Here is a 13,394-nt window from a genome sequence, read left to right on the forward strand (position 1 = left end):
AGGAAGATGCTGTGCCACACAGCCTGCCCACGTCCTTCCTGTCCTCCAGCAGGACCACACTTGGTGGCTTCTCCTCCTGTCTTCTCCCACACTCTTGCAGGACATGGGGCAGGAAGAAGGGGGAAACAGGCTTTATGCCAACGTTTTTTTCAGTGAGTATCTTGGCTTTTTCATACAACTTCACCATCCACAAACTGTTGGCTCACAGAGCTGCTTGCTCACCAGTGTGTAATTCATTTTATACCCAGGATCAGATTTTCATCTGTTTCAGTGACATCTCCTCTTTGGCCTTTTGTTCTCCTCTCAGCTGCACCATCCAGAGATTTCTTCCTGTCTTCTCTATAAAACTCTTACTATCATTTTGGTAATAGAGTCATATTTCCTAATGCTTTAGCCCTGGGGTTGAGACTTATTTATTCTTTGTCCAATCAGTAACAAATAGTTGAGAAACTGCCTGATGAGCAATATTGTTTCGTATCCTCTCAAGGAACCACAGTCCTGCTGCTCTTTCTCGGGCTATTGTAAAGTACATAATGGGTTTCCAATGGACCAATGTTTGACTACCCTAATTTTCTTCTCTTTTATAAGTGACATAACTGCAGCCTTTGGAAGAATTTACAGTTTACTATAGAAGGATTTCCGTTCACAGGGATTGGTAAAATAATTTGTGTTTATACCGTTTAGAACCTGCTTTACACGAAACTGCCACACTACTTCATTATGATGAATTCCTTCAGGGATTAAGATGCCTATTATCATAATGTCATATAAGAACAATTGGTCCCTTGTGATTCTGACTGATAATGCTTGTCTCTTCCCGGGAAATGTTAGACAGCCATCTCAGAGACATTTTTCTTCTGTTCAGAGATATTTTTCTCAGCTGTTGGTTAACTGTGTCTTCTGTTATTTCATCCTTCCAAGTTCATCAGCTACCTTTTGGCAATACCTGACACCCCTATACATCCTGTGTAGCAGAACCTGCACCCATATTACAACCTTTCTGTGGTATAATTTCCAACTCAGACATCTGCTACAATGTCCTTAGCAGGTGAGTTTTAACAAGGCACTGAAAGAGTTAATAAAGGAGAAAAATACTGCCTCTTAAGGTTTATTTTTAACCACAGATGTGGCATTTTAATATTTAATGAAAACCGGACATGGACATCACTTCTTGTTCCATCAAATAGCATGAATATCTGAACATGCCTGAAATGCAGAATTACTGCACCATTACAGAATCAGAGAATAATTTATGTTGGAAAGCATGTCTGAAGGTCATGCAGTGCAACTCTGTTCATAGCTGGGCAGCTTAGATCCTGAAGACTGAAGCAGTAGATGACAGGAGGAATCTTGACCTCCCTGGAACAGTAGCACAGCTCTGGGGTACTTCTGCTCAGCAGAGCACTGCACCAAAGTGAATCTTATCATAGGACCTCAATATTTATGGTGTGGTTTAGTTGGTGACATAGAGGCAGAAAAATAACCTGTGATTCCTACTGATGACTTTTTGCATGTCACCAACCCAGGCTGTTGCTTTGCAGCCCAGGTGATGCCAAGCAGTCTGTGCTCTCAGGCAGCCAACAGAAAAACAGCCACTGCAGCTGTTTTTCTCTGCAACAGGAACCGTGTCTTTCACTCACTGAAATCTCCACTTCTCCTTCCACAGTTGTAACATTTCTTCCACCATCTCCCAAGTTCAGCGATGTCTGTTATTCCAAGAGATTCACAGAGCACTCATAAAATAAACATGCTTTGCCTTTTTCCCACCTCTTCTGAAAAATGTTACATGTACAAAAGGAAAACTGATGCCTTGAGTGAATGACACCTCTTCAAAATACAAATCAATAATCACAACTGACATCAAAACATTGGAGTTCTGCCAAATCTTTTGTAAAGGTGTGAATTGCTAATCTAACTACTACTAACATCTAGTACAGGACTAGATGTTTTGACAATAATGTGAACAAAAGCAGAAGATGTATACAGTGGGGAGACAAATGAGTTCTGCCACAACTCTACTAAAACTTGTGATGGTAATCACAAGCTAAAAGACTACAAAATCATCTATTTAGTCTCATGATTTTTCAATCATTTATTTTTTTTAGGATAGGAGGTGGGTGGGGGAACAGACCCCATGTTGTGTCCGTGGCATTGAATCTCTGTCACACAATTTGTGATGCGAGAGCCTTTCAAACTGTATGTTCAAAACCAGAACAAAACATTTGCAGGCTTTCACCTCTGTAGAATATGTAAATAGAGAGATGAGTTAGAAGTTAACTTATATTTTCTTATTAGTGAATATATCATATAAAATTGGGGCTGAATTCCCTTCAGGTACAATACCATCATTTACAAAGGAAATAATTTCAATTACATTACATTAGGTCCAGCAGTGTTTCTGCTGGCTGTCTGCTATTTTCATAGTGGCAAAGAAAAGACCAGTCAATGGAGTCAAATACTTTATTGACATTTACACATACAAGAACCTGGCTTCCTAATAACACAATGATACATCTGCACAAGATTTATGCTAAACTTCCAGGTACTTTGCTATTGACAAAGTACTGATTAGTACTGGATAATCTATCCAGATGTATCTTTGTGAATAAAAGCAGACTGATTACAGTAGTAATAATTAAACTAAACTCAAGTTTATTCAAGTCTAAAGCCAAAGATATGTGATCAATATTTTCATATACAGATTAAGAGATCTGAAGAAAATGTTCCCTACAGCACTTCAGTAAAACTAGTTCTTACTGGTTTTAAGAAAATCTATGTGTTGCTTTTCTTGGACATGGGTCTGGAGCCTTTGTTACATGATCTGAAGTGATTGTACAACTTGATGTAGAATGGTAGGAATATTTATGGCAATTAATTGCACTTGTAAGTAGAATATCACCTTCTTCTACAGTAGCAACATGTGTCTTCCTCTCTGTGGAACTATATTTGGTTGAACCATCATAAACTATTTGCACTTCTTGTTTTTTTCTAAAAAGTCATGGGAAAACTTCCTGGTTGTCTGTCTATAAAGGCAGGGCCTTGACTTTTACCATATAACTTGACTTTCATAACAGAGATTCACCTCTTCTGTAGTCAAAATTGGACCATTCTAAGGGGTTACTGACTTTACTTTCCACACATGTATCTATTTATCTAAGTATTCTGATTTAAAATTTTCTGAACACTACGTTTCTAAAGTATGACCTTAATTTTTCTGTTGTTTTGTAAAGATAGGCTATTCTAACTTGCCATTAAAAGCTTAAAAATTAATAACTTTCCATTCCTTCTTTGATACTCCCTGTTTTGGGGTTTTTTTTGAGATTTGATTAGAGGGTATGTTCCTTTAGCAACCTTCCTTTTAATATTGTGACGGTTTTGCTGAAAATCTCATTTTGATTTGGTTCAGCAATACATTATTGGAGTTTTTTAAAGAGTAGAGAGTACAGCACCAAAATCCTTCCTGTAGAATGAGAACATTTAGCTGACTTTTCATTACAACCCAAGAGAGCGCAACCTCACTCTCCACTTTCAGTAAATATGATTTTCTTTGAAAGGCTGTGAAAATGAAAAAGAACTCTAAGCTGTAAGGAACAGGACCATTAGAGTAGAAGCAGTATAGTCCAGTTAAATGGTTCATAAGGGAACTTCAGGATTCAACACATGTGCTGCACAAATGTTTGATAGTCTTCTGAGTGCAGGAAAGTAATGGAAGAACATTCTAGACCATGGTATACAAGACAGTTCTCAAAATTAAAATACATTCAGCAATAATAAAAATAATCCTTTATAAGAGTCTAACTTTACTATTAATGAAAATAAAAATAAAAGGCATTGTAAGTTCTTAGTGTTTAATTCGGTTCAAGTGTGTTTCCTGGGTTATATGAAATATTTTGAGTCCTAATGCAGTCCGGAGTCAGCATTTAAGAAGCTAATATTATGTCTTCTTTCCAAATTACAGTCAAATGCGTGAGCTGTCTTAAGGCATCACTGAATACACGGCACACTCAGCATTCTCGACCCAAACTTGGACCACCGCCTGTTCCGCACCGCAGGACACGTTGTCTTTGGGGGCCCTCTTGTGCTGAGACTTTATTACTGCGCCTGAAATCTGTGGGTGGTCAGGCAACCTCTACGCCGGGCTGTCTTCAAACTGTATTTTCTGAAGGTTTTGAAGCCACAGAAAATGCAAGTTCATATGAAATGATTTTTTTTAAAGACACGGGGGGGGGGGAAGTAAAAGCAGAACTAAAAGACTATTATTACAGACTATTATTACAGACTAATTGCCTCTTTTGCTTTTTTTTCCACACTATTCACCTGTTGCTACAGCATAAGACTACAGCTTTGTTTTCTATAACAATTTAGTGGAGAAAATACAAATCATTTAAGTTATATATGCTTCTAATAGGAAGTTAAATATCACAGTCTGGCAGGAGAATGACATTTTATATAGTACTTCCATAGCAGTCCCCATCAGGGTCAATACAAATAATGTTAAGGCCATATAAAAGTACTGGCACATACAGCCTTTGAAATACAGACCTATTGCTGCCTGACATCATTGGGAATTCTGCTATGGATTGGGAAGAGTCATGTGATCTTTTCAGATTAATCTCAGCTAAAAGTGCAGTAAGTTCAAGAGAGGCAGTAATCAACCTCCATAAATCTCTGTGCCAGCCTCAGGACTGAAGTGTCCTGCTCGTGCTCACAACAAAACAAAGGCACTGCCAACATCACTGCCTGATGGTCACTCGATTGATTTACCATGGGTGGTAGAAAAACATGCCTGTGTTCTGTGTTACAGACTTAGATGAGGATTCTAGAAGTGTCTACCCATTGTACAAATAACTTTCTGGTTTAGATGGACTAGAAATGTAGACACGATAAGCTCACGAGTTCCATCTTTGTCATTGATGTTGATTGTGGTGGTTTGACCCTGACAGGACTCCAGGCCCACTAGAATCGCTCTATCTTTCCCCTCCTCAGCTGGACAGGGGAGAGAAACTATAGCAAAAGGCACGTGGGATGAGATAAGGACAAGGAGAGATCACTCAGCAGTTACCATCACAGGCTTGACTTAGGGAAATTAGTTACATGTGTTACCAATCAAAATCAGAGCAGGATAACAAGAAGCAAACAAATCCTAAAAACACCTTTGCCCCACCCTTCCTCCTTCCCAGGCTTAACTTTATTCTTAAATCTCTACCTCCTCCCTCCCAGTGGCACAGGGAATGGGGATTATGGTCAGTTCATGCTTTGTTGTTTCTGCTGCTGCTCTTTCCTCAGCGGCAGAACTTCTTCCCCTGCTCCAATGTGGAGTCCCTCCCATGAGAGACAGCCCTCCATGAACTTCTCCAAGGTGAGTCCTTCCCACAGGCTACAGTTCTTCAGGAACTACTCCCTCTCACGGGATGCAGTCCTTCAGGAACAAACTGCTCCAGCGTGGGCTCCTCAGTTCCCTGCCAGGAGTCTGCTCCAGAGTGGGCTTCCCACAGGGTCACAACCTTCTTTTGGTCATCCACCTGCTCCAGCATGGCATCTTCCATGGAGTGCAGGGGGATGGATTTTCTGCTCTCCTGTGAACCCCCATGAGCTGCAGAGGCAGAGCTGCCTCACCCTGGAGTGCACCAGTGCCTGGAGCACCTCCTGCCCCTTCTTCTGCACTGACCTGGGTGTCACAGGGTTGTTTCTCTCACATGTTCTCACTCCTCTCCTCTGTCTGCAGTTACTTCTGCCCAATAATTTTTTTCCCTTCCAAATCTGTTATCCCATGAGCGTTACTGTCACTCCTGACGGGCTCAGCCTTGGCCAGTGGCAGCTCCATCCTGGAGGCAGCTGGCATTGGCTCTGTGGGACATGGGGGAAGCTTCTGGAAACTTCTCACAGAAGCCACCCCTGTAGTCCCCTCCCCACGCACTCTACCAAAACCTGGCCACGCAAACCCAATACCCTGATGAATATACTGCACTTGAACATATGTACTGGGGCTGGTTGAAAGCTCAGCAAAGACTTATGTGGAATTATCTAAGCACAGCTGCCTACAGTGTAGCTCTCTTCATCTGAATTGCTATCTAAGGTTCTACTTATGGCCACTGAAATGCAGGGCTGCACTTGCCTCCAATTCTTAATTCTGTGAACCAAAGCCATCCCTGGTAGGTTCCTTTTCTAAATTAATGCCTCCATTCATGATGATAATAGAATATTAAGGTTTATAGTTTCCAGAGATACACATATTTCAGGGAATCTTTTCACTATCATCTCATGTGTTAGTTGGTTAGTGATTAAAAATGAAAAGAATTAGCTGAATAAACTCACATGCAGTTTTACACATGAATGTGAGTGTTGTCTATTCACACAGATGGTTGACAGTACCAATATGCTTCTGCAGAGGAAACAACATGTAGGCTTAACATACTAATAAATGCATTTGTGGGGTTACAAGAGAAGTGGATGGAAACTCCTGAGTGGGAGATGAAACTGAGAATTAAGCAGCAAAATGCTACACCGTATGTTTTCAAATACACTACTGATTTTCAAAAGGATAAAAGGAAATCAGTTACTGAGAGTTGTAGACCAACAACATTGTTCTAGAAGAATGCAGAAATTACTATTAATTTTAAATGAGACCTGTTATTACAACAAATAACACAACATGGAGCAAATAAGAAAGAGATTACCCACCAAGATAATTATTTCAAAGGTGCACTGAATGACAGTGTTGTATTCTCAATGACCAAACTGAGCTAGAGCTTGATAGTTAATAGGAAGTATTTTAAAAACACATATTTTTAGAAAATTATATTTTTGACAGTTAAAAATTTTAATAACCTTCTAAAGTTTAGATCCCAGTATTTACTTCTTTGACTCTTCTCTCTGAAACTGGGAAGCTTCCGTACTGCAGGCACAAAGGAGTCTTAAATCTCTCAGGCTTCCTTCCATATTCAGGTCAAGAAGACACAGTATACTGTAGAAACTGAAAACCACTAGTGGAAACATATATCTACAGTGAAGTAGAATCTGTGACAAAATGAACCTTGGATGCCCATCTATTCTCAGCTTACTATACAGAAAACTACATATTTGGAGGCAGAGAAGGTGAACTAATGACTTATAAAAAGAAACAGTCAAGTTTCATTGAAGGTCATCTTAAGTAAATTAGATAGCAAATCAATAGAGATCAGTTGGCTCTTCTCACTAATATGTTTTTACAAGACTAAAGACGATTACCCACCAGTCTAATACATGTAATGAGAGGTTTTTTCACTTTTAATCATTTTGCAATATCGGGTTTGTCTTTTTGCAATTGTTATACTTTCCTTGCCTCTCCACATGAGTATTTTATTGGCACTCCCAGATAAGGTTCACATTAACCATTCAAAGAACTGAACGAACAGGCATAGCATGATCTGATTTCTTGTACACACACAGTAACATTTGCAAATCTGCCCTGGTTTAGTTCAGCTTCTTTTCACAAGTTCTGGGAATACTCGCTGCCCTACACCCTGATTTGGTTATGTCATTTCTGGGTATCACTTTAGTCAAGGGCAGGCTAATAAAACTGCAATACTTTGGTTATATTCAACCTTCAGCTATTATTGATTAATCATAAAGCAATGTCTAAGAAGTTTTTCATCTTTATATCTCTATTGATTGTAACTGCTGTTTCCAATTGCTGACCTGGTTACTATAGCATCACCATTTCAGTAAGATTACTGAAAAGCCTTTACTGAGACTACTATGCAAACAGAGAAGAAAAGAGCATGTTTAAATGAGTGCGATAGTCTCCTGCCCTCTGAAACTTTTGGCTACAGCTTTAAACTGACAGGACAACAGTCTGAACTGTTTAGTCTAATTGAAAAAACTCAAAATCCTGTGTATCTCACATGAATGCAAAATCCTTTCTTTTCATTATCAAACACAGTGTCAGAAACAAAATATATTTATTGGGGCTACCAGGCTTACATGCAAATGCTGAGGTCTAAATATCACCTGTATGGCCGGCTGAAAACCATAATGCAAGGGACAAGCAGTCAGCCAGGAGGGGCTTTCACATGAAGTGATGCACATGGAAAACCAGCAGATAGAAATTTGAAAGGCTGAGTTAAAATCTCTACGAGCCTCAGCAAGACTAAGCTGAAGCCCAAAATGGGTGTGTAAATAAGAATTGTATAAAACTCCTTTAAGAGACTTTGATAGTTAATCGGATTATCATCTTTTAGAAAGAATGTTTCATGTGTAACTCTTATCTGTAGTCCCTCACCAAGCCTTAAGGGTAATGTCCCAAGGTGAGGAAAACACTCAGTAGTTCCTGTCACTCTTACCCCAGTGTCAATAGAAAGGCTCCTTCACAGATCAGGATGCTGGGGAAGATTGTTGCTGTTGTTCTGAAAGGTTGGCACTGGTGGTTACATTTTAAATTCCTGACCCTTTCAACGTATGGAATCAAAGCCAGCATTTCCTGGAAGATCAATGGACACGTAGAATACCTAAGATACAAATCCTAGGGATACAGTATAAACTGGTACCAATAATCAAGGATGCAGGACTCTGCTATGCCCAAGGAGTGGCATTTTCCTGAGCTTTCTGTCCTCCAGCTTTCCTAAGGAGGATAAGACAGGAAGAGAACTTTTTCTTATATTCTCTATAAATATTTAAGAAAGCATTTGAGTGAATCCATAAATGAATAAAAGTCAAAGTTGTTTTGTTTTGTATTTCAATTATTTTGATGAGTAAAAGAGGTATTTTTAATTTTTAATACCTTCCAGTCAGCAGATCAGCCCCCAAAGCAGAGTAGATCTGAGTAAGAAATAGAAGCACTGGACACCTGCAGGACCAGACCCAGGACTTGGAACAGGTGAGTTGGGATTGTTGGGAAATATAGAAGAATTCTGGAAAGTAGGGGGGTAGGGAATTTTAGCTGAATTATAATCCCATAGCCACTGCACACATGGGGGTTGGAACCAGATGATCTTTCAGGTCCCTTCCAACCCTAAACATTCTGTGATTCTATGATTATGTAGAAGAAAAGTCAAACACTTGAATTAAACAAAGTTTTACCTTTGATATTAAAATACTTTAATGGAATTACTGAGATGTATTTTTACAGTGTCACTGCATTTGAAATAAAGACACATTTAAATGGATCTAATTTACTGTAAGTCTACCTAAGAACTACTTAATTTGTGAACACATTTCAGAACGGATGAACAATTCAGTCTGATGACAGTTCAAAGTAAATTAGGAAAAACAATAAGTAATTTGAAAAGTAAGAGGAAAGGTTAAAAGTCAATCAGCAGAAAAACTACAGAGTGTGGCTCTGAAGATATGTACATGCTCTCATTAAGTAGACAAGGATTAGAACATCCACTACTCAGGACAAAATAAAAAATGTTGAATTTGAGCAATGGCAAGGAAAAATTAAGTTAAGCATTAGGGAAGATTATACAATACAGCAGCTTTTAGCTTGCAGAGAGTGGTGAAATCATCACTGGAAGTCAGAGATAAATGAGACACCTTTATTTTCTCTCTGCTCAGAGATAATCTGCCTGCATGACAGCAACCTTTTTGGTTAAAAAGAAAATAATTATGACAAACAATGAATGCAAAAATGAATGCAGGATATCATCTCTCCTGGCAGACTGTTGAAATGTTGAGTTGAACCATTTATACGGTTTCTAGTTTAAAAAAAAAAAAAAGTATTTCTAACATGAAGAAGTCACAAGAGTGGTCTATTGTATCTAAATTTCTTTATGGAGAGTCTGTAAGATCTAATTTTTGTCTGGTATGATTTTATCCATACACAAATCTTGTCTCATTGCTCCTCATCTTTAAATTTTTCCTCCTTCAGTCCCTCTTGGACCCTCTGCCACCCCCAAGCAGGTCAATCCTGTGACTGCCCCTTTAACGAGCACAGCAGGATGTCAAACTGAACCATCAGACTGAACTGATCCCTCCTGGTACTCAAGAACTTGCTGAGAAGAGTAAACCTGAGGAAAAGAGACCCAAACACTGTCCCCTCAGGGTACATTGCATAGTAATCATACCTTTACATTTACTTCAGTACCACAAAGGCACACAGTAAAAATCACAGCAAGCAGGTGAACAGAGCACACAGGAATTGCTACAGCCGACTCTCAGTCTCTCATACGTTAACAAAAATAACAGAAGGGAAAAGCTTTTGTGGCTACAGTCCTTCACAGCTTTAATGCAAAATGCAGCATACTGAGAAACACCAATATGCAAGGTTTGAAACACAATAACATAAAAAAAAAGAGGAGAGATGAAATCATTGCTGACTTCAAGGGTTTTGAAAATTCATCAGTAGGCCCAGAATTTCACCACATGACTCATTTAAGGAAAACATCACACACATATTGAGAGAAATCACAGCCATAGCAATACATTGTGGTTTTTGAACATAAAGGTATTAGAGTTGGGTTTTTTCCTTCTGATTCTTTGTAGATAGTAGGGGAAAAAACCATAAGACGATCATGTTAATATTTGTGCAGGTCTAACGTAAGGCTGAACAAGCAGCTTTTGTGCCAGTGTACTTTCAGTTGTAAATGTTCCATCATAGAGGAACTCTTTATTCACCCCCAGGATCTGCAGTGAGCTGTATGCACAGTGTCACACACTGAAGTATCTGTGAAGGTTTCAATGTAGCTAAAGGTTGGACTCTATGATCTTGGAGGTCATTTCCAATCTTAATGATTCTCTGATTCTAAAATAACAGTATGTGCTATGTGGAGAGCTTGTTAGTGTGTTGAACAATGCGAGACTGCAGAGGGCCCAGCACTGCTCTCCTGGCGTTACCCCCCGGGAGGTGATCAGGCCTTCAGCACAACCACCACAGCCAGACCATTCCTGTGCAGATCCACAGTTCACAGAATCACAGAATATCCTGAGTGGGAAAGGATCCACGAGGATCATCGAGTCTAACTCCTGGCTCTGCACAGGACCATCCCCAAGTCACACCATGTGGCTCAGAGTGTTGTCCAAACACTCCTTGAGCTCTGTCAGCCTTGGTGCCATGACCACTGTCCCTGGGAACCTGTTCCAGTGCCCAACCACCCTCTGTGGGAAGAACCTTTTTCTAATATCTAACCTAAACCTGCCCTGACACAACTTCAGGCCAGTCCCTCGGGTCCTGTCACAGAGATCAGTGTCTTCCCCTCCTGTGCCCCTCACAAGGAAGTTGTAGACCTAGCCAAGGTCTCCCTTCAGCCTCCTCTTCTCACTCCAGACCAAGTGACCTCAGGCACTCCTGGTTTCTTCTCCAGGCCCTTCCCCATCTTCACTGTCCTTCTCTGGACGCTAATAAGCTTTGGTGCCCCAAAATGCACATAGTACACAAGGTGTATATCCCATTTACATTTTATTCTTCACTCCTGACCGTGGCCAGGGAGGCAGAGCCTTCCCCCGCCACGGCAGACTCTGCGGGAGCAGCCCCAAGCCCGCCAGGCCCGGCCGCCATCTCGCCCTCCATCCCAGCAGCCCCCGCGCTCCTCGGCCCGTCATTCCCTTCGCTTTCCCCGGAGCCCGGCAGGACCGTCGCTCCCCAGGGCCGTTACTCGGCGCCGTTTGTCCCCCCAGCTCCGCCCGCGCCGCCCCCGCCTCATCGGTGCCCCGGGCCGAGCTGGTGCGGGCACAGCACACCGACCCCCCCCCCAAAGGGCCTGCCGGAGGGGCCGCGCGCCCCGGCCAGCGCCGCTCAGGCCGCGCTGTCTCATTGGCCAGCCGGGCCGCCACTCAGGCGCGCGGCGCCGCACCGCGCCACCCGATTGGCCAGGAGGGCCGTCACTCAGGCGCGCGACGGGCGCGGGTGTGCGTGCGGGGGGGCGGGGGGAGAGGGGGCAGAGGCGGGACCTTCAGCCCCGCAACCGCCGGGTCCGCGCGCGCCCCCCGCGCCCACTGCGGCTGCGCGCGCGGGGCCGTTACGGCGGTGGCGGCGGCGGCGGCGGGTGGGCGAGCGAGCGGCGCGCGCCGGCCCCGGGCCCGCTCCCGCCCCGCCCCTCCCGCCCCGCGCGTCACGTGACGCGGGGCCCCCCGAGCGCTCGCGTGCGAACCGGGCCGGCCCCGCGCGCGCGCCCCCCTCCGCCCCCGCCCCCCCCTCCCCGCGCGCCGCCGCCGCCGCCGTTTCGGTTTCATTTCCGGCGGCCCCGCGGCCCGGAGCGGCCGCGCCGAGCGCCCACACCCCCCCCGCGCTGCCCCCTCCTCAGCCCCGCGGGCGGCCACACCCCCCCGGGCTCGGCGTGAACCGAGCGCCCCCGCCCCGCACACACACACCGCTCCTCCCCCGCCTCCTGCGCCGGCACAGAGAAAGGGAAGGGAGGCGGCGCCGCCGGGCCCGGGTCTCCCGCACCGCACACAACATGGAGGAGCTGGTGGTGGAGGTGCGGGGCTCCAACGGGGCCTTCTACAAGGTACCGGGGGCTCGCGGCCGGGCCGGGCCCCAGGGGAGGGAGCGCGGCCGGGCACGGGAGGAGGAGGAGGCGGCGGCGGCTCCTCCTCCCCGCGCTGAGGGAGCGCGGAGGCCCCGGGGCAGGAGGAGAAGGAGGAGGAGGGAGAGCGGGGCAGGGGCGAGGCCGCGACGGGTCCCTCGCGGTGTCCGCGGGGAGCGAACGGGGCCGAGGGGACGCGAGGCCCGTGAGGAGCCGGAGCGGGGAGGCCTCGGGCCTTCCCCCCTTTGTGGGAAGGGGAGCCCCGGGCCGCCCTGCCCCGGCGCTGGGCGAGGATCAGCGCCGGGATGGGGCATTAATTGCTAAATCCTCAGCTTTTGTCGCTACTTAAGGAAAGTCGCTCCGGCCGTCCGGGTTTGCAGGAGAAGCTGCACTGCTGGAGCACGGCCTGCACGGCGGGGAGGAGGGGGGACCTGGGCAATACACATTCCTGGTAAAACGCTGTGGAGGATTCCTGCTCCTGATGCCATGGCAGGGGTCGGTGACTGCTGATGTTAAAGAGACCGTTGCTTGGCCAAATATATCTGTGCTGAGTCGCTAAATACATTTAATTATCAAATGTGCTTCTTACTGAAGCTACTTAGAGGCATTCCATGTTTATTTCCAAGCCCTTGTGCTTAATAAAGCCATCAGTGAGCCTTGAACATATGTAACGAGCACTTAATATGTTTATTAATACCGTGTAGTGTTGTGTGGCTTTGCACGATTTGGGTTGTGTTAATCAGCTTGTTAATAGGGGTGTAATTTGTGGTTTTACTCTAATCACAGGAAAATAAAATTCAAGCATGGTGGGTTTGGGCCTACAATCATTGCCTGTTATCAACACACCAGAAGCAGCCATGGATGGGTTTCTGCAAGTCTCTCGTGGTTTAAATGTTCCTGGGACTTTAAAAATTGGGCCTAGTTATTGTGCGACATCCAATATTTATGTTAGCA

The 13,394-nt window shown here is 44.2% G+C and overlaps 1 protein-coding gene across 3 annotated transcripts in view; it reads left to right on the forward strand.

Moving 5' to 3' along the window:
- Window positions 1–12,131: 12,131 nt before the first annotated feature.
- Window positions 12,132–13,394, forward strand: part of FMR1 (FMRP translational regulator 1) — a 29,918-nt gene continuing 28,655 nt past the window's right edge. The window contains exon 1 of one of the 3 annotated variants that reach the window (XM_027716429.2): window positions 12,132–12,422. In XM_027716429.2, coding sequence (XP_027572230.1) covers window positions 12,372–12,422 — 51 coding nt within the window. In that variant the 5' untranslated portion in view covers window positions 12,132–12,371. The remainder of the gene's footprint in view (window positions 12,423–13,394) is intronic. The other 2 variants (XM_027716428.2, XM_027716430.2) reach the window with 2 other exon arrangements.

Source organism: Pipra filicauda, unplaced genomic scaffold (genome assembly GCF_003945595.2).
Source record: "Pipra filicauda isolate LSUMZ 115617 unplaced genomic scaffold, ASM394559v2 scaffold239_size1682155_pilon, whole genome shotgun sequence".
Classification (NCBI taxonomy): domain Eukaryota; kingdom Metazoa; phylum Chordata; class Aves; order Passeriformes; family Pipridae; genus Pipra; species Pipra filicauda.